The sequence below is a fragment of the Mus musculus genome, chromosome 5 (genome assembly GCF_000001635.26).
Source record: "Mus musculus strain C57BL/6J chromosome 5, GRCm38.p6 C57BL/6J".
Classification (NCBI taxonomy): domain Eukaryota; kingdom Metazoa; phylum Chordata; class Mammalia; order Rodentia; family Muridae; genus Mus; species Mus musculus.
In genome coordinates, this window is record NC_000071.6 from 104,678,931 (window position 1) to 104,701,092 (window position 22,162).

General features: G+C 40.8%; 1 protein-coding gene across 1 annotated transcript in view; it reads left to right on the plus strand.

The window, feature by feature from the left end:
* The window catches only part of Gm20385 (predicted gene, 20385), a 31,748-nt gene extending 17,381 nt beyond the window's left edge, over nucleotides 1-14,367 (plus strand). Inside the window, exons 2-4 of the mRNA XM_011249615.3 lie at nucleotides 9,853-9,979; nucleotides 10,222-10,282; nucleotides 11,533-14,367. Coding sequence (XP_011247917.1) covers nucleotides 9,853-9,979; nucleotides 10,222-10,282; nucleotides 11,533-13,006 — 1,662 coding nt within the window. The 3' untranslated portion in view covers nucleotides 13,007-14,367. The remainder of the gene's footprint in view (nucleotides 1-9,852; nucleotides 9,980-10,221; nucleotides 10,283-11,532) is intronic.
* Nucleotides 14,368-22,162: the final 7,795 nt, after the last annotated feature.

Genomic DNA, 22,162 nt, shown 5'->3' on the forward strand with positions numbered 1-22,162 from the left:
ATTGTCTAATTGCTCTGACTAGGACTTTGAGTACTATATTGAATAGGTAGGGAGAGAGTGGGCAGCCTGGTCTAGTCCCGGATTTTAGTGGGATTGCTTCAAGTTTCTCTCCATTTAGTTTGATATTTGCTACTGGTTTGCTGTATATTGTTTTTACTATGTTTAGGTATGTGCTTTGTATTCCTGAGCTTTCTAAGACTTTTATTATGGAATGTTGGATTTTTTCAAATATTTTCTCAGCATCTAAGGAGTTGATCTTGTGGTTTTTGTCTTTGAGTTTTTTTATATAGTGGATTATGTTGATGTATTACTGTATATTAAACCATCCCTGCATCCCTGGAATGAAGCCTACTTGATCAGGATGGATGATCATTTTGATGTGTTCTTGGATTCAGTTAGCAAGAATTTTATTGAGTATTTTTGCATTGCTATTCATAAGGGAAATTGGTCTGAATTTCTCTTTCTTTGTAGGGTCTTTCTGTGGTTTAGATGTGAGCATAATTGTGGCTTCATATAATGAATTTGGTAAAGTACCTTCTATTTTTATTTGGTGGAATAGTTTGAGGAGAATTGAAATTAGGTCTTCTTTGGAGGTCTGATAGAACTGTGTACTAAACCCATATGTTCCTGGGCTTTTTTTGGTTGTTGTTGGAAGACTATTAATAACTACTTTTATTTCTTTAGGGGATATGGGCCTTTTTATATCATAAATCTGATCCTGATTTAATTTTGGTACCTGGTATCTGTCTAGAAATTTATCCATTTCATCCAGGTTTTCCAGTTTTGTTGAGTATAGCCTTTTGTAATAGGATCTGATGATGTTTTGGATTTTCTCAGGTTCTGTTGTTATGTCTCACTTTTCATTTCTGATTTTATTAATTAGGATACTGCCCCTGTGCCCTCTAGTGAGTCTGGCTAAGGGTTTTTCTATCTTGTTGATTTTCTCAACGAATCAGCTCCTGGTTTGGTGGATTCTTTGAATAGTTCTTTTTGTTTCCACTTGCTTGATTTCAGCCCTGAGTTTGATTATTTCCTGCAAGCTACTGCTCTTGGGTGAATTTGCTTCTCTTTTTTCTAGAGCTTTTAGGTGTGCTGTCAAGCTGCTAGTGTATGCTCTCTGTAGTTTCTTTTTGGAGGCACTCAGAGCTATGAGTTTTCCTCTTAGGACTGCCATCATTGTGTCCCATAAGTTTCAGTATGTTGTGGCTTCATTTTTATTATACCCTAAAAAGTCTTTAATTTCTTTATTTTTTCCTTGGCCAAGGTATCATTGAGTAGAGTGTTGTTCAGCTTCCACATCAACTTTGGTTTTCTTTTATTTATATTGTTATTAAAGATCAGCCTTAGTCCATGGTGATCTGATAGGGTGCATGGGATAATTTCAATATTTTTGTATCTGTTGATCAATTTTGGAGAGGTACCATGAGGTGCTGAGAAGAAGGTATATCCTTTAGTTTTCAGATAAAATGTTCTGTAGATATATGTTAAATCTGTTTCCTTCATAATTCTGTTAGTTTCAATGTGTCTCTGTTTAGCTTATCTTTCCCAGTCCATTGATGATGTGTGGTGCTGAAGTCTCCCACTATTATTGTGTGAGGTGAAATGTGTGCTTTGAGCTTTACTAAGGTTTCTTTAATGAATGTGGCAGCCCTTGCATTTGGAGCATAGATATTCAGAATTGAGAGTTCATCTTGGAAATTTTACCTTTGATGAGTATGAAGTGCCCCTTCTTGTCTTGTTTGATAACTTTGGATTGGAAGTGAATTTTATTGGATGTTAGAATGGCTACTCCAGCTTGTTTCTTGATAACATTTGCTTGGAAAATTGTTTTCTATCCTTTCTCTCTGAGGTAGTTGTCTGTCTTTTTCCCTGAGCTGGGTTTCCTGTAAGCAGTAAAATGTTGGGTCCTGTTTGTGTAGCCAATCTGTTAGTCTGTGTCTTTTTATTGGGGAGTTGAGTCCATTGACATTAAGAGATATTAAGGAAAAGTAATTGTTGCTTCCTGTTATTTTTGTTGTTAGAGTTGGGATTCTTTTCTTGCGGCTGTCTTCTTTTAGATTTGCTGAAGGATTACTTTCTTGCTTTTTCTAGGACGTAATTTCCCTCCTTGTGTTGGTGTTTTCCCTTTACTATCCTTTGAAGGGCTGGATTTGTGGAAAAATCTTGCCCGAGCTAGTATCTCGCCGGCAAGAATTCACTTGGACAACCGGATCCTTCTATGGCAAAGCTTTTATTGCTTCAACATAAGGAAGACCCCGAACCCAGAAAATGGTGCTGCTTATATAGCCCGCAGCGTGACGTTTCAGCACCTGATGTGGCGTGACAGCACCTGATTAGTTGCTCGCCCATCACCCCAGTACTACGCCCTGAGATGGGCAGTGACTGGGCGTGAATTCACTCTTGCACTTGCGCATAAGGCTTGTTTACTAGTTAGGCGCAGAGGAAGCCAGCACCATCTTATAATGGCGATTGCTCATGGCACAGCTCTCCACAGAAAAATACTATGTGATTTGGTTTTGCCATGGAATACTTTGGCTTCTCCATCTATGGTAATTGAGGATGTTTCTTTGTGTAATAGCCTGGGCTGTGTTCTCTTAGGGTCTGTATAACATCTGTTCAGGATCTTCTGGCCTTCATAGTCTCTGGTAAAAAGTCTGGTGTAATTCTAATAGGTCTGCCTTTATATGTTACTTGACCATTTTCCCTTACTGCTTTTAATATTCTATCTTTATTTAGTGTATTTGTTGTTATTATTATTATGTGTCGGGAGGAATTTCTCTTCTGGTCCAGTCTATTGGGAGTTCTGTAGGCTTTTTGTATGTTCATGGGCATCTCTTTCTTTAGGTTAGGGAAGTTTATTTCTATAATTGTGTTGAAGATATTTACTGCCCCTTTAAGTTGAAAATCTTCATTCTCCTCTACTCCTTTTATCTGTAGGTTTGGTCTTTTCATTGTGTCATGGATTTCCTGGATGTTTTGAGTTAGGAGTTTTTTGCATTTTACATTTTCTTTGATGGTTGTGTCAATGTTCTCTATGGAATCTTCTGCACCTGAGATTCTCTTTTCCATCTCTTGTGTTCTGTTGCTGATGCTCGCATCTGTGTTTCCCGATTTCTTTCCTAGGGTTTCTATCTCCAGAGTTGTCTCCCTTTGGGTTTTCTTTATTGTTTCTACTTCTATTTTTAGATCTTGGATGGTTTTGTTCAATTCCATCACCTGTTTGGTTGTTTTCCTGTAATTCTTTAAGGGATTTTTGTGTTTCTTCTTTAAGGACTTCTATCTGTTTAGCAGTGTTTTCTTGTAATTGTTTTAGAGATTTTTTTCCTTCCTCTTCAAGACCTTCTAACTGTTTAGCCGTGTTCTCCTACATTTAATTGAGTTACTAATGTTCTTCTTAAAATCCTCTACCAGCATCCTGAGATATGATTTTAAATCCTAATCTTGGTTTTCGGGTGTGTTGGGATATCCAGGACTCGCTGTGGTGGGAGTGCTGGATTCTGATGATGCTGAGTAGTCTTGGTTTCTGCTAGTAAGGTTCCTATGTTTGCCTTTCTCCATCTGGTAATCTCTGGAGATAGTTGTTCTAGCTGTCTCTGGCTGAAGCTTTTTCCTCCTGTGATTCTGTTAGCCTCTGTCAGCACTCCTGGGAGTCCAACTCTCTCCTGAGTCTCAGTGGTAAGAGCACTCTCTACAGGCAAGCTCTCCTCTTGCAGGGAAGGATGCATAGAGGTCTGGAGGTCAGCTATGCCTCCTGGCTGAAGATGAAGTCCCAAAAGGGGTCCTGTCCGAGAAGCTATGTTCCTTCTGCAGCCAGCACGCTCTCCTGTGCAGACTGGTTTCTGAGGGACCCGGGATACAAATGTCGTTCTCACCTGGTCTCCTAGTCAGAGCCCTCCCTGGAAGCCCGTTCTATACTGACAGGGAAAGTGCGCAGAGGTCTGGAGGTCAGCTATGCCTCCTGGCTGAAGATGAAGGCCCAAAAGGGACCCTGTCCTAGAAGCTATGTGGATTTTCCATCCCAAGTGCTCTCCTGAGCAGACTGGCATATAAGTTCGTAATATGTATCTCTGGGTGCCATAGAACTGATCACATAGACCAGGCCATCCAACTCAATGAGATATGTTGCTTCTGTCTACCTAGTGCTGGGATTAAATGCCTGAGCCAGTCTAACCAGCATGCTCATTTTGCTTTTGTTTTTGTTTTTATTTTAAGTTGAATTTTATCTTTTTAACTTATTCACTTTACCTCCTGCTTACTGCCCCTCCCCACACTCCCACCCCACGTAACCCCCTCGTACAATCCTTCCCCCATGCCCTCATCCCATTCTCCTCTGACACGATGGGGGCCCTTTTGGTTATCCTCCAACTCTGGCACCTAAAATCACTGCTAGGATACACACTTCCTCTTGCACTGAGACCAGACAAGGTAGCACAACTCGAAGAACCAATCCTATATTTAGGCAACATCCTTTTGGATATGTTCTTTTCGAGTTGTTCGGGACCCGCATGATGGCCAAGCTGTACCTCTACTACAAATGAGCTGGGAGGCCTACATCCAGCCCATGTATGTTTTTTACTTGAGCGTTTAGACAAAGAGAACAATAAGAGTTCATGGACTCAGTTGGCCTTCCTATAGAGTTCCTGTCTCCTGGGAGGACTGTAATACTGGCTCCTATTCTTCCAATAGAATCCCCAAACTTCATCTACTGTTTGGCTGTGGGTATCTGTCTCTGTACAAACCAGCCCCAGGGTGGAGCCACTCAGAGGACAGCATGCTCCTGACTGTAAGCATAACAGAGTACTAGTAATAGTGTTAGGGACTGGTGCTTACCCATGAGATGTGTCGCAATTTGGGCTGGTAATTGTTAGGCTATTCCGTCAGTCTCTCCTCCATTCATCATGCATACATTTATTTTAGACAGGGTAAATTTTGAAATTTTTGTGGCTTGGATGGTGTCTCTACTGCCCCACTGGGGTTCCTGCCTGGCACCAGGAAGTATCCTCTGCATGATCAATATCCCCATTGTAGTGAGTTACAGATGAGGCCATCCCCGTTGATTCTTGAGAGCTTGTCTTACACCAGGTTTCTGTCTCTTTCTGGAGATGCTCCACCACCTCTTCACCCCCATGAGTTTTAGATTTCTATTCATAGTCATGGCCATCTAGTCATCTCTCCTTTACTTCCTCAAACCTGATCCTGTGCTGACTGTTCCCTTACCATCCTCTGACAATCCAATGCCCCTCCCTCCATCTGTCTGATTATGACTCCTATATTCCCACTCAGTGAGATTCAAAATCCTCACTTGGGCTTGCTTTCTTAGTTATTAACTTTTGGTTCTGTGTGATATAGCTTGGTAATTGTATTTTATGGCTAATATTTATGTATAAGTGAGTACGTACTATCAAAGGTCAATTTGATACTGTGTTCCCTTGGTAAGGATGATATTCTCAAGTGTCCTCCATTTTATTTTTATATTTTCTTCTTTCTTGTTAAAATATCATTGGATTCATTTATTTTTCTTTTTTGTTACATTAAGCACATTAATTATATTTAGTATTTTGATAAATAATACATAAAAATTTGTTTAACTCTTATGTTCATATCCTTTCAAATCCTAAAAATATCATTAATGAATGTTTAATATTATTCACAACTGAGGATTCTAAATCTAATGTTGAATACAAAATTGTTTAAAAACATATACAATATTTTGTGGGAATAAGAACAGTAAAAGGCAGGGCAGTGGTGGTGCACATCTTTAATCCCAGCACTTGGGAGGCAGAGGCAGGTGGATTTCTGAGTTCCAGGCCATCCTGGTCTATAATGTGAGTTCCAGGACAGCCAGGGCTATGCAGAGAAACCCTGTCTCAAAAACAAACAAACAAACAAACAAACAGAAAGAGAGAGAGAGAGAATAGTAAAAGAGCGTAAAATATTAAAAATGAATCATTAAGAAATATTTTCTAAAGCCCTTATATGATTCCATCTGTTTTAATAGATGATTATTTAAAATATATTATATATCTGTGTACGTAATGTAACAATCAGTTTACTTATAAAACATTATTAGTGTTTCTAGGACAGAAATTATCTTATCAGTTAGTATATTTTAAATTTTTCAATGCAATCCCCATCAAAATTCCAACTCAGTTTTTCACCAAGTTAGAAAGGGCAAATTGCAAATTCATCTGGAATAACAAAAAAACCTAAGATAGCAAAAACTCTTCTCAATGATAAAAGAATCTCTGGTGGACTCACCAGCCTGACCTAAAGCTGTACTACAGAACAATTGTGATAAAAACTGCATGGTACTGGTACAGTGACAGACAGGTAGATCAATGGAACAGAATTGAAGACCCAGAAATGAACCCACACAGCTATGGAAACTTGATCCTTGACAAGGGAGCTAAAACCATCCAGTGTAAAAAAGACAGCATTTTCAACAAATGGTGCTGGCACAACTGGCGATTATCATGTAGAAGAATGTGAATTGATCCATTCCTATCTCCTTGTACTAAGGTCAAATCTAAGTGGATCAAGGAACTCCACATAAAACCAGAGACAATGAAACTTATAGAGGAGAAGAGGGGAAAAGCCTCGAAGATATGGGCACAGGGGAAAAATTCCTGAATAGAACAGCAGTGGCTTGTGCTGTAAGATCGAGAATTGACAAATGGGACCTCATAAAATTGCAAAGCTTCTGTAATGCAAAAGACACTGTCAATAAGTCAAAAAGGCCACCAACAGATTGGGAAAGGATCTTTACCTATTCTATATCATATAGGGGACTAATATCCAATATATATAAAGAACTCAAGAATGTGGACTCCAGAATATCAAATAACCCCATTAAAAAATGGGGCTCAGAGCTAAACAAAGAATTCTCACCTGAGGAATACCGAATGGCTGAGAAGCACCTGAAAGAAATGTTCAGCATCCTTAATCATCAGGGAAATGCAAATGAAAACAACCCTGAGATTCTACCTCACACCAGTCAGAATAGCTAAGATCAAAAATTCAGGTGACAGCAGATTCTGGCGAGGATGTGGAGAAAGAAGAACACTCCTCCATTGTTGGTGGGATTGCAAGCTTATACAACCACTCTGGAAATCAGTCTGGCTGTTACTCAGAAAATTGGACATAGTAATACTGGAGAATCCAGCAATACCACTCCTGAGCATATATCCAGAAGATGTTCCAATCGGAAAGAAGGACACATACTCCACTATGTTCATAGCAGCCTTATTTATAATACCCAGAATCTGGAAAGAACCCAGATGTCCCTCAACAGAGGAATGGATACAGAAATGTGGTATATTTACACAATGGAATATTACTCAGCTATTAAAAAGAATGAATTTATGAAATTCCTAGGCAAATGGATGGACCTGGGGGGCATCATCCTGAGTAAGGTAACCCAATCACAAAAGAACTCACATGATATGTACTCTTTGATAAGTGGAGATTAGCCCAGAAACTTAGAATACCCAAGATACAAGATACAATTTGCAAACCACATGAAACTCAAGAAGAACGAAGACCAAAGTGTGGACACTTTGCTCCTTCTTAGAATTGGGAACAAAACACCCATGGAAGGAGTTACAGAGACAAAGTTTGGAGATGAGACAAAAGGATGGACCATCTAGAGACTGCCATACCCTGGGATCCATCCCATAATCAGCCTCCAAATGCTGACACCATTGCATACACTAGCAAGATTTTGCTCAAAGGACCCAGATACAGATGTCTCTTGTGAGGCTATGCCACGGTCTAGCAAACACAGAAGTGGATGCTCACAGTCAGCTATTGGATTGATCACAGGGCCCCCAATGGATGATCTAGAGAAAGTACCCAAGTAGCTAAAGTGGTCTGCAACCCTATAGGTGCAACAACAAAATGAACTAACCAGCACACACCCCCCCCCCTCAGCTCGAGTCTCTAGCTGCATATGTATCAGAAGATGGCCTATTCGGCCATCATTTGGAAGAGAGCCCCATTGGTCTTGCAAAGTTTATTTGCTTCAGTACAGGGGAACGCCAGGGCCAAAAAGTGGGAATCGTTGGGTAGGGGAGTGGGGGGGCTATGCGGGGATTTTGGGATAGCATTGGAAATGTAAATGAAGAAAATAACTAATAAATTTAAAACATGAGCTGAAAAAAATCAAAAAAGGAAAAACTCTTTGAAGTTAAACATTAAGAAAATGCTAATTGGAAGCACAGTGAGAAATATTATCAATGGTATTTTTATGATGTTTGTAGAATGTGATTTTAATACTTTCAAATGTTAAAACTCAACAAACTGAATAGTTATTTTAAGGTATATTTTGTTGTTATATCTCCTTTTTTATTCCTTATTTTGTTAATTTGGATACTGTCTCTTTGCCCCCTGGTTAGTCTGGCTTAGATTTTATCTATCTTGTTGATTTTCTCAAAGAACCAGATACTGGTTTTGATGATTCCTTAAATAGTTCCTTTTGATTCTGATTTTTTTTTTTTTTATTTCAGAACTGAGTTTGCTTATTTCCTGCAGGCTACTCTTCTTGGTTGCATTTGCTTCTTTTTGTTCTAGAACTCTCAGTTGTACTGTGAAGCTGCTAGTGTAAGCTCTCTCCAGTTTCTTTTTGGAGGCACTTAGAGTTGTGAGTTTCCCTCTGTCTTAGTTAGGGTTTTACTGCTGTGAATAGACACCATGACCAAGGCAAGTCTTATAAAAAACAACATTTAATTGGCGCTAGCTTACAGGTTCAGAGGTTCAGTCCATTATCATCAAGGTGGAAGCATGGCAGCATCCAGGCTGTCATGGTGCAGGCAGAGCTGAGAGTTCTGTCTTCATCCAAAGGTGGCTAGTGGAAGACTGACTTCCAGGCAACTAGGGTGAGGATCTTATGCCCACACCCACAGTAACATACCCATTCCAACCAGGTCACACCTATTCCTACAAGGCTACACCTCCAGATGGTGCCACTCCCTGGTCCAAGGATATACAAGCCATCACACCCTCTTAGCATCACTCTCATTTTTTCCCATAAGTTTTTGTATGATGTGTCTTCATTTTCATTAAATTCTCAAAAGCCTTTAATTTTTTTTCTTTATTTCTTCCTTGACTAAGTAATCATTGAGTAGAGTTGTTAAGCTTCCATGTGCATGGGAGTTTTTCTTTGCTTTTGTTGGTATTTAAGACCAGCCTTAGTCAGTGGTGATCTGATAGGGTTCATGGGATGATTTCAGTCTTCTTGTATCTGTTGAGGCCTGTTTTGTGACTGATTATATGGTCAGTTTTGGAGAAGGTACCGTGAGGTGCTGAGAAGATGGTATATTCTTTTGCTTTAGGATGAAATGTTTGGTTCATGACTTCTGGTAGTTTCACTCTGTCTCTGTTTAGTTTTTGTTTCCGTGATCTGTGTATTGCTGAAAGTGGGGTGTTGAGGTCTCCAACTATTATTGTGTGAGGTGCAATGTGCGCTATGAGGTTTAGTAAAGTTTCTCTTATGAAAGTGGTTGCCCTTGTATTTGGAGCATAGATGTTCAGAATTGAGAGTTCCTTGCTTTTTGTAGTTTGTAATTATTCATAGACTCTATGGTGTCTACTTAGTGTTGTTGAACTGTTTGCTTGTCTCTTTATATCTGTTAATTGGTACTCTTCTTGCAAATGCATGTCCCATTCAAAAGGTGAGGAAATGCGAGATGTGAACCTCATAATTCAGTTTCTGTCTGAAATGACGTTGAGATTACATTATAACTTCTGTGTTAGGATGGAGGAAAAGGGAGTTAATTTGAATACATTGTTAATGAAATATATGTCCAATATGTGCGCACCATGCTTTCTATTATAAACATGTATGGGATGTTCTAGAATGCAGTGACATATGAGGATGTGCATGTGAACTTTACTCGGGAAGAATGGGCTTTGCTGGATCCTTCCCAGAAGAGTCTCTACAAGGATGTGATGCTGGAGACCTACAGGACCCTCAGAGCTATAGGTAAGACTGTTCATGTGGTTTTCCTTTACAAGTTAGAGGGAAACTGTTTCCTTAGATTTGAATGTGTGTTTGTCTTTTTGCTTGCTTCTTTTGTTGTTGATGATGCTCTTCTATAATTTAAGTTGAGAAGGAAGAATGAGGTGAACGAATCAGACATGGTTCTAAGGTTCACTGAAGATAGTATGTTAAACTTTGCGTCAATTCCAGTAATATGTCATACATTTTCTGGTACTATGTTTTAGGCAATTATTGGGATGACCACAGTAATGAAGAAAATTCTCAAACTTCTAGAGGAAGTAGAAGGTAATTTTTATTTACGTGCTGATCCAAATGTGCCTCAGAATAAATCTTCATGTGTTCTTGAAATTTTAGTTCAAGGCAACAGTGTATGTAAATAAGCATAGCTTTAAAGATACTGAGTATTAAATTCTCACAAATGCATTTACCCCTATGTCATGTACTCTATTTCAGTTGGCAGGGCATTTTTCAGTATAGAATACCGCCTTAACAGATAGAACTATTTCAAGCACAGCCCCATTGGCACTAAAATGCAGACCTGCCACTCGGTTTACTCTTATACTTCTTAGATATTGCAAAAAAGTATACACTTTGATAGTATGATGTGTATATATCCAAAAACTTCTCATAAACAAATAGTTCACATAACACATATGTAACTCATGTACTTGTAAAAAGGTGCTTAAGTTTTGTGATAGTGGAAGTTTATAAGGCTTGAGAAAGTTAAATAGAAAGCTTAGTAGAAATACCTCACATGTCTCTGGAGAATAAAAATTCAAAATTTGTGAGTGTAATGTTTTTACATTTTATTTGTTTTTGTACATTTCATAGGTATATTATAAGGCACCTATCTGTCTATCTGTCTCTATCTTATATAAAGGATTCAGGCCCCTTTTACTAAAGATATTGACAGAAACACTGAGTGTCTTTTTCTCCAAGGACATTTAGAAAATATGTTGTTATCACCCCTTAGAGTATATTTGTTGAACTAGGTATGATTTTATAGTTAGTTGATTTTCCAACTTCATTGGGAGTAAATCAACAAACTCACACTACAAAAGATTCTTAGGAATATTAGTAATGTAGAAATTTTCTGCTTTTTACTGTTTCACTGTCCAAATATAATATGGCTTAATCTGCAGGAAAATTTATGAATGCAGTCATTGTTGTAAAGCTCTGAGTGCTTGCAGGTTTTGTTAAATATGTGAAAAAGCCGATATAAGAAAAGATTGCTATGAATGTGAGCCATGATATAAATGCTTTTAGAATCACAATTATCTTCAAATATTTAATGGAACCCATAATGAGAGAAAACACCATGGATATAAACAAAGTGATGAATCTTCATTATATCTGATTTCTATTTCCATTTAGAAAACACTGTAAATTAATTCATACATATAAAAATATTCATTACAATAATACATGGTGTAAACCTTTCTAAAATGCCAATTGCATCTACAGGTATAAAAGAATTTATAATGTAGAGAAAATTGCTAAACATATGCAAATGCTAACAATTTTGTATGTCATAGGCATCTTCAAACGGAAGACAGAACTCACACTGGAGAGAAAACCTATGAAAGTGTGCAATGTAATGAAGTGCTTTCGAGTCACAATCATCCTCAGATATATAAAGGAATGCTTACTGGAGCCTTTGTACTTTATACTGGTCTTCAAATGCATAGAAGAACACAAATCCGGGATAAACCCTGTGACTGTAACACACTTGGTAAAGCCTGTGCATGCCACAGCCATCTGCAAAGCCATAAAAGAACACATACTAGAGGGAAGCCCTACAAATGTGACCACTGTGGTAAAGCCTTTGCATATCATGGTGATCTTCAAAGGCATGAAAGAACACATACTGGAGAGAAGCCCTATGACTGTAAAGAATGTGGTAAAGCCTTTTCATGTCACAGTGGTCTTCAACAGCATAAAAGAACACATACTGGAGAGAAGCCCTATGAATGTAACCTCTGTGGTAAAGCCTTTGCTCGTCAAAGCAATCTTCAAAGGCATGAAAGGACACATACTGGAGAGAAGCCAAATGAATGTAACCACTGTGGTAAAGCCTTTTCACAATACAGTGGTCTTTTGAGACATAAAAGAACACATACTGGAGAGAAGCCCTATGAATGTAACCACTGTGGTAAAGCCTTTGTTTGTCAAAGCAATCTTCAAAGCCATGAAAGGACACATACTGGAGAGAAGCCCTATGAATGTAACCAATGTGGCAAAGCCTTTGCTCGTCACAGCAATCTTCAAAGTCATGAAAGGACACATACTGGAGAGAAGCCCTATGAATGTAACCAATGTGGTAAAGCCTTTTCACAATACAGTGGTCTTTTGATACATAAAAGAACACATACTGGAGAGAAGCCCTATGAATGTAACCACTGTGGTAAAGCCTTTGCTTGTCAAAGCAATCTTCAAAATCATGAAAGGACACATACTGGAGAGAAGCCCTATGAATGTAACCAATGTGGTAAAGCCTTTTCACAATACAGTAGTCTTTTGAGACATAAAAGAACACATACTGGAGAGAAGCCCTATGAATGTAACCACTGTGGTAAAGCCTTTGCTTGTCAAAGCCGTCTTCACAGTCATGAAAGGACATATACTGGAGAGAAGCCCTATGAATGTAACCACTGTGGTAAAGCCTTTGCTTGTCAAAGCCGTCTTCACAGTCATGAAAGGACATATACTGGAGAGAAGCCCTATGAATGTAACCAATGTGGTAAAGCCTTTACTTATCACAGCCATCTTCAAGGGCATGAAAGTACACATACTGGAGAGAAGCCCTATGAATGTAAACAATGTGATAAAACCTTTGCTTGTCATAGTGGTCTTCAAAGGCATGAAAAGACACATACTGGAGAGAAGCCCTATGAATGTAACCAATGTGGTAAAGCCTTTTCACGATTCAGAAATCTTTCGAATCATAAAAGAACACATACTGGCGAGAAGCCCTATGAATGTGACCAATGTGGTAAAGCCTTTTCATAGAAGAATTGTCTTCAGATTCATAAAATAGCACATACTAGAGAGAATCCCTTTGAGTGTAGCCTTAGCTTGTCATAGCCATCTTCAAAGCCATAAAAGAACACATACTGGAGAGAAGCCCTATGAATGTAACCACTGTGGTAAAGCCTTTTCTTGTCATAGCCATCTTCAAAGCCATAAAAGAACACATACTGGAGAGAAGCCCTATGAATGTAACCACTGTGGTAAAGCCTTTTCTTGTCATAGCCATCTCAAAGCCATAAAAGAACACATACTGGAGAGAAACCTTATTCGTGTAACTACTGTGGCAAAACATTTGTAGAAAACACTAATCTCCAAAAGCATAAAAAAACCCTACACTGAAAAGACTCTCTATGTATGTAACCAATGTGATAAAGCCTTTGCTCATCACAGCTGTCTTCAAATCCATGGAAAGACACATAGAGGAAATAAACACTATGCATGTACCCAGTGTCGTAAAGTGTTTTCACATAACAGTAATCTTCCATACCATAAAAGACACATACTGAATAGAAGCCCTATGAATGTAACCAATGTAGTAAAACCTTTTCACAGAAGAGTTTTCTTCAGTGTCATAAAAGAACACATCGTGGAGAGAAGCTCTATGAATGTAACCAATGTTGTAAAGCCTTTGCTCAACACAGCCATCCTCAAAGCAATAACCGGACACATACTGGAGAGAAACACGATTCATGTAACCAATGTGTTAAAGTGTTTTCACATAACAGTTATCTTCAGAGTTACTAAAGAACACATTACTTGACAGAAGTCCCATGGATGTAAACAACGTGGTAAAGCCTTTGCACATGTCGTCTTCAAGGGCATTAAAAACCTAGATTGCAGTGAACTCTTATGAATGTAGTCAACTTGATTAAGACTTTGCATATCAGAGTCTCCTCCTTTTGCATGAAAAGGATCATTTAGCACAGTGATATTGTGTGTTTGTGTGTTTGTGTGTGTGTGTGTGTGTGTTTATGCTTGTAACTCTTTTGTCTACTCATCCCATACTCTTTCTCTAGTTAATTACTTGCCTATCTTTGATATGAGGATTTGTTGTTTTTTTATTGTCATATGTTATGTCTTGTTTAGTTGATATCCACAAGAGGCTGCCCTGCTATTTTTCGAAGAGGATGGTTGAGGAGTGGATCTTGGGACCATGGTAGGTTTGGAATGTCATAGAGAAGTGAAGGGGAGGGAAAACAACCCAGGAATGAAACCTTCAGCCTATAAAGTTTCCTGCTTGCAAGGTGTACTGTGTCAATACTAGCACAGAACTTGTGGTAGTAACCAAATATAGTGGTTTAATTGGATGCACATGAAACAAGAAGGAGCCTGTAACTGACACTTGTGGGGAGCGGGTGTGGCGGCAGTCCCAAAGGCGCCAGGGACTGCAGCTAAGTCATATGACTTGCACCTGACTTCCTCATATAAGACACAAACATCTTGAGTGCTGCGCAGGTGTACCAGGATACAGGTGAATCCAATTTGGTGGAGATTTGCCCCTGCTGCCCTGATTAGCTGAAGCTGCGTGCCTGGTGAGGTGGCGTGGCCTGCTGTGCGTGGATGGGAACTGAGAGTATATAAGAGTGAGAGGCCCGGGTTAGAGGGAGGATTATTATTCGAGAGAGGATTACTATTAGGGGGGAGATATATAAAAACAAGGGAGATATAAACAAGGGAGATATAAACAGGGGAGATATAAAAACAAGGGAGATATAAACAAGGGAGATATAAACAAGGGAGATATAAACAAGGGAGATATATGGAGAAAGAAGAAACAGGACTGAATAAATGTGTGCAGAAGGATCCTGTAGCAGCGTCGTTCTTCCTGGCCAGTTGAGCGCGCGCAACAAGTGGTGCCGAAACCCGGGAAAAGAAACATCTTCAGGCATGAGCGAAGACCCCCTGCTACAGGGAGGATTCAGAACTGCATAACGGGGAAGAAGGGGTTAATAAAGGTTCCCGTGAAACAGACTGTTGAGAAGGATCCGGCGTGGATTCAGAACTCTTCAGCTGGGGAACGGTACTGGTAAGTCTCCCAGATTGATCCCCGGGTTAAAGGGGGATATTTTTAAGAGAAAGAAGAGAGATGAAGACTGAAGTTTGCTGAATAAACTGCTGTTAGAAGGACTGGTGGTCGTGTCGTTCTTGCTGGTCGAGAGCAGGCGCGACAATTGGTGGCCCGTACGGGGAACCGACTCCCCCACCGAGTTCAGAACTTTCAGCAGTCAGTGGTTGCTGGCAGGGTAAGTTCACGGTGAGTGAAACTTGCGACCCCAGGAGTTTGGGAAGGACCTCGGATAAAATAGAGGTGAGCATAAAGTTGCCAGGAAGTAGGCATAAAGTAACCCAGGAGTTTGGGAAGGACCTCGGATAAAATAGAGGCAAGCATAAAGTTGCCAGGAAGCAGGCACAAGGTAACGAAAGGTTCCCGGCTTTGGGACAAGTTAAGGTTCCCGGCTTTGGGACAAGTTAAGGTTCCTGGTTTGGGGACAAGTTAAGGAACTATGATAACCTCAGTGTAGTGATCAATAGATCCTCGCTGTGTAGTTATGCTTTTTTCTCCCATTGACCCTTTGTGGGTAGGTCTCATAGTTTTGGTCTTGTTTGTTCTGATATATGGACTCTGTTACTGTTTGAAACTGTGTGTAGAGGCAGTCAAGACAGGTCAGAAAATCCTTACAGAGCAACAAGAAAGTATGTCGGAAAAGGAGAAGGGCTTAAAAAGAAAAAGGAAAAAGAAAGAAGACACAGTAAAATCAGGTGAACAGAAAGGACGAAACAAAAAAGCCGAGGTGGAGGAGGAAGGCGAATTAGCTTCTGTGCCTCCTCCCTATGCCTCCTCAGCAGCCGCCTATAAGTGGACCTTCTGTCCGGAGGTTTGGAGAAAGGTTAGACTCTCCTTGCTAGGATGTCCTGTTTTCACTGACCAAACAGGGCAGAGATATCATGAGCCTCTGGATTTCAAGGTAATTAAGAATTTGGCTGAGTCTGTGCGGACATACGGCCTGAGTGCTTCCTATACTGTGGCTCAGGTGGAGGCCTTGAATAGACACTGCATGACGCCGTCCGATTGGGCAGGCTTGGTGAAGGCATGCCTTTCACCGGGGCAGTATTTAGATTGGAAAGCCTTTCTTATCGAATTTGCAAGCGAACAGGCAGCTGCTAACGCTGTTGCAGGAAATCCAGCATGGGATCGGGATATGCTGCTTGGTCAAGGTCGATTTGCACAACAACAAACAGGATATCCACTGCAGGTGTTTGAGCAGGTAAATCAGATTGCCATAAGGGCACGGAAACCATTGCCTAACAGAGGGGAAGCTAGTGAAAACTTGACTCTCGTATTGACTCCCCAGATGGTCACACAGGTGATTGAGGTTATGGTCTCATTACCACGAGGTATTGTGTCCATCTCCCCTGGGGATCGACAGGATCAGGTGTTGACGTGGGCGAGAGGGTCTGTTTGTGTGTTTCCACAGGACCAGATGGAACCTCTTTGGGTGCTGGAGAGATTGGTGAGACGCTACAAGAATGAGGCTCCTGATCCAGTTGCCCCTGTGGATGTGGTGGATGATCCCACAAGCACAAAGGATGGAGCCGAGATGAGAGATCCTTTCGGTGTTCCAGAAGCCGATACCAGCTCGACATGACATTCAAATTTTTCCACGCTTTTTGATCCCTGAATTCCCCTTAAAGAGATAGCCTCTCTGGCCATCTATCCCTTGCTTCAGGGAAGATGAGCGGGGATGAGAGCCCTGGGATGTATGCTTGTTATAGTGTGTGTGTTTTTTGTGTTTGGCACATGTGTTAGGTGCAGAGTGTGCGGCCCGCACTTTCGCCATGGTAGCGTAGGCTTTTGCTGCAGTGGAGGCGGGACAATCTCCTCAGATTCGGTTTGCCGCTCTAAAAGAAATTATGCTGCGTTATGCCGTGGGGTGCGAGGCTAAGCACTGCACAGAGGATAGCTGCTGTTGGCATCCTGTGGAAGGCATGTCTGATTGCATGAAGGTTCAGTGTCCTAGTTCCCTTCCCTCAGGAAAAACGACACGGGAGCTGGCCAAGACCTCTCTGGGTGATGAGCCTAAGAGATGGTTTTGTGTAGGGCCCCTATGCTTGCACACTGGGGATCAGACCTCTACCTTCACCCATGAGGCTTGCTTGCAGCAATTAAGATCTGGCCATAGATTAATTAACATCCTGGCCTTTTGATGCACCTGCCGCAAGCAAAACACAATCTCCCCAGGAGTGGCTTGGCATGATTGAGAGGTAGTCAGTGATAAGACTCCCTGGGCATGTCACCAACCTAAGACAGGGATCAAACCAATGCTGTTTGTCTCCCAAAGACGGGTAAGGGGCATGGTTGCGAGGGGCTATCTACAGACATTCTCTCTGCCAAAAAAGAAAAAAGGGGGAATTGTGGGGAGCGGGTGTGGCGGCAGTCCCAAAGGCGCCAGGGACTGCAGCTAAGTCATATGACTTGCACCTGACTTCCTCATATAAGACACAAACATCTTGAGTGCTGCGCAGGTGTACCAGGATACAGGTGAATCCAATTTGGTGGAGATTTGCCCCTGCTGCCCTGATTAGCTGAAGCTGCGTGCCTGGTGAGGTGGCGTGGCCTGCTGTGCGTGGATGGGAACTGAGAGTATATAAGAGTGAGAGGCCCGGGTTAGAGGGAGGATTATTATTCGAGAGAGGATTACTATTAGGGGGGAGATATATAAAAACAAGGGAGATATAAACAAGGGAGATATAAACAGGGGAGATATAAAAACAAGGGAGATATAAACAAGGGAGATATAAACAAGGGAGATATAAACAAGGGAGATATATGGAGAAAGAAGAAACAGGACTGAATAAATGTGTGCAGAAGGATCCTGTAGCAGCGTCGTTCTTGCTGGCGAGTTGGGGGCGCGCTCGAGAGACACTGGTTGATCAGAAACTAGAAGCAAGATAAGCAAGAATCATACTTTAGAACCAAACATTACTACCCGTTGTCCATCAACTCTTTCCCTACAAAAAACATGGTGATGTTCTGCTCTTTTCATAGTTTTGTGACTTGTCCAACTGTCATTAATGTCTGCCTTCAGTAGGGCATGGGAGTAATATAAATGACTCACAATTAAACAGTAGAAGCTAGGTTTCCAGTCTCTATTGTTTTCTTTGTCTATAAGCTTGGGGAACTGCTGAGAAGAGGGGGAGAAAGAATTGTGGAAACCAGAGGTTTTCAAAGGCACAAGGAAAGCACAGGCAACATAATTACCTGACTTGGATTCCTGGAGTTTCCCAGATATTGAGGCACAATTTTGGAGCCTGTACAGGTCTACACTAGGTACACTGCATATATGGTGTTGTTCCTGGATGGTGGTTTTGTTTGTGGGAGGTGTTGAGGAATACTGAGAGTAGGACTGAAAGTTTCTTTTACTCTTTTGCCTGCTCTTAGTACTCCTGTCCTCAAGTGTTGAAATAAGGGTTTGTGCTTGTTCTAGTTTTATCTAATCTTGTGTTTCATTACTGTGTCTGGTAGACCTAGTTTTTCCTGTGGTACATGTAAGACAGTCATTCTTGGAAAGAGTTGAGTTGGGGAGGAATTGGGAGTGCTAGAAAGAGGGATATTTCCAGTTGGAACAGATTGCATTAGATAAGAATAAATAATAATAAGAAGAGGGGATATAGGCAAAAAAATTAGAGACAAAAGGTTTTAAAGCTTACAGCAGATAAAGTTTAGATATAAGAAATTTGAGTATCATTTGTATGTGCTTACATGAGTGGCTCCCATATGAAATAACTTGTAAATCTAGTGTGCAAGTCTTTAACCTTTACTTGAGCTGTGATTAGGATAAGTGTTTTGTAGGAAGAAAGTGTGGTTTTAGGATCTTCTGATTCCAAGGCAGAAGAGATAGTCACACCAGGACCACAGGAGCATGAAGGAAGAGACAAAGAAGACACCTGTGAGAAGTAGGTGAGGTAAGGGGAGAAGTAAAAGTTAAGGGTGATCTAAAGAATATCCCTGGCTTCCAAATGGAGCGAAGAGGGAACAGAGTAGCAAAATACAGGGCCCTCCACCCAGTGATGGTTCCCATATCCTAGAAGCCTCGGGGGTTGGGGTCACTGAGAATTTATGGTACATAGCAGGCAATTTGCAATGAGAAATGAGGAGCACAGGGTTGCAATACTTAGGCCAGGTGCTAGTGAAGATAGATCAGGTAGCTCTGAAGAGGAGGAGGCAAGGATATGGTCACTTGTCCAAGAGGGCAGAATCAAGATGGATGGCTACACATCCTAGATGGAAGGAAGTTGAAGCCCCATGAATTAGCTCAACAAAAGATTTCAGAAATATAAATGTCCTGGTGTCTAGAATTTATATCTAGGGCAGCCCCAAGAAGAATAAGAGACCTGAAGGAGAGAAGTGTCTCAAGTCACAGACTAGAGTCATCTCTATTCATGTTAAGTGGGCAGGACTAGAAGGCATCCTTGTACACCAGTGTGACTTTTGTAATACTAGTAAGGAAAATAGGAACTTCTGAATTGACACTTCACACTAGAGGAGGAGAGACTAGCAGTCAGAACAGCTAGAGCAGATGTCTATTAAAAAGATGGAGTAGAAGAAGTCTCTGGGAAAGAAGAGGTTTCCAACACAGGGAGACAAGTTAACTGTCTTAGATGTCCCTTTGTTCCTGCCCACATATATTGTAGCAGGATCCAGAAGCCAGAGAGACTCAGAGTTGCTTGATGTGTTCCCAAGAGGTGGAACAGGCTTCAGGAACCAGTGAGGTGTTTATACTATAAATGACCAGAATTGAACTGTTAGAACAGGGCGAGAAGAGGCACACTCTCTTGGAGTCAAACTAGTTGACTGAGAGAAGCCAGCCACCTACACACCTCAGGCAAGTCATATGAGAAAGTTGTTTCAGAGAGACTGAGTCCCTTGCATGGGAAGTCCTGTATGCTCTCCCTCTGGTGTTGGTACCAGATGAATGAAAAGGAGGGCATGACCACTCGTAGGCAAGTTTGAGAAGAATGTTTTATTGAAGGGATGAGCAATAGCACAACTATGTGCATCTGGAAACATCCGAGCCTCAGCTGTGCAGAGTACACTTGGACTTGAGTTTATCATTGAAGGAGTTACAACTGAAAGAACCTAGTGGGGAAACCCCCACTCAATTCCTGATTCGGTGTGCACCCAAGAATCACGAACAGACGACCATCTTGATGTAAAAACAGGAGGTAGATTAATGGCAGAGCTCCAGGTTGAAATGTATCTCATGCAGGAGACAGTGGTTTCGACCATTTAATGTCGGAGCTCCGGGTCGAAATGTATCTCACGTAGGAGATAGTGGTTTCGACCTTTGGTGGAGACATAATGGTGGAGATCTGGGTCGAAACGTATCTCAGGAGACAGTGGTTTCAACCACGAGGCTTGGAGCTAGGGGTATTTATAGAAAAGGGCTGGGGTTGGGGGAGGAATTGGCGAGGTTTCACATGATTGGTCCATTTAAACATCAGCAGACTGTTAACTTTTAACTTAGGTCAGAAGGGCAGGAGATAGGGAGGCACCAGGCCAGTCGGCATGTCGTTCTCTTTATTTGTCTTTATCTTTATGGCCAAGTAGCCTCAGGAATATCTTAAAGACGGGCCTGCCCGGGCATGTCCTGGCCTGTTTCGCTGTGTTCTCAGCCCCAGGTTTCAAAACTCACAAACAACTCTTTGGGCTATTTGACATAAATTACATGAATCACAGGTCTCAAGTTTTATATCCTTTCACAACTAAATTGATGAGTGGGGAGAAAGAGTATGAGAAGCAAGTTCTATGGGAACCCACAGGTTTTACAGAAAAAGGGAAGTTATGGGTAGGGCAGCAAATGTCAGTGACAAAAACAAGTTTAGGGAAGTGGTGGATATGAGAGGTGCTCAGAAGAGACAGGATTTTATTACAGGTAATAGCAGCCAGCACCTGCTTTTGATATGTTAAATAAATAAGCCATTTGTCCCGAGTTTCTCTGTGATTTCACAGCATACATATAAATGAGTAAGTGTTTGAGTATTTCAGTCTATTTCATGGTATGTGTGTTAACCAGTCCTATGTTGTTTTCTGTGCAATTGCTTAAATGATATCTCTGCCTTCAGTGACAATGCTGTGCTCCTTTGGGAAATCATCAGAGTGCTGTAGTATATATCATGAACCTAATTTATCACTGATTTTAACTGCTTACATTCTACTTCTTAATTCTGTAGCCTTACATTATTACCTGTTTGTATTTTATATCTATGGAATTTTGCTTACATGTAGACCTGTGAACTGCAAGCCAGAGGATGTTTCAGATCAACTAGAACTAGTATTGCAGAATGTCATGAATCCCCCTTTGAGCGTGCCTACTATAACTGAGCCAGTGCCCTGTGGAGAAGCAGTAATTGCTGTTACGCTCTGAGCCACCACTCCAGAGTCATAGAACACACATTAAATTCAAGAAGAATTACCTTGACATAATGTAGAATTTTGATATTTTTAGGTACATGTCCCAACATTGCATATATTCACACTTTGCTCTGGGCCCTCCAAAGCTGTTCATTTTGTAATGATGACTGTGTAATTGAGTGCTATTAATTTCTTGAGGAGTTAGACATCTTACTAGGGTTGTTTTTATAATTTAGTTGGAAAAAGTATCTGTCATCCATAAATGATGAAACTGCTCACCCCTTGTACTTCAGGGGACAGTGCTTGACTACACAGTTCCTAATACACCTTTGGTATCAATTTTGAAATAAGTCATTTGGACAGAGATTTAATCTTGCTGTACTTTCATTAGGTTAGTAATACCAATATTTCTCTCAATATTTGTTTGTCAAAAGGTGTCTTATTGTATTTGTTATTTAATCACGTTAGCGGGATTTCAAATTACTTTTATTAGGTTCAGTTTTCTCAGTGTGAATATTTCTTTTTTTTTTTTTTCCTCTTTACTTGCATTAGTGTCACCATGTGTCTCATGACAGTAAAAAATCTCAGCTGGGCAGTGGTGGTGTATGTCTTTAATCCCAGCACTTGGGAGGCAAGGCACAGGCAGGCAGATTTCTGAGTTCGAGGCCAGCCTGGTCTACAAAGTGAGTTCCAGGACAGCTAGGTCTATACAGAGGAACCCT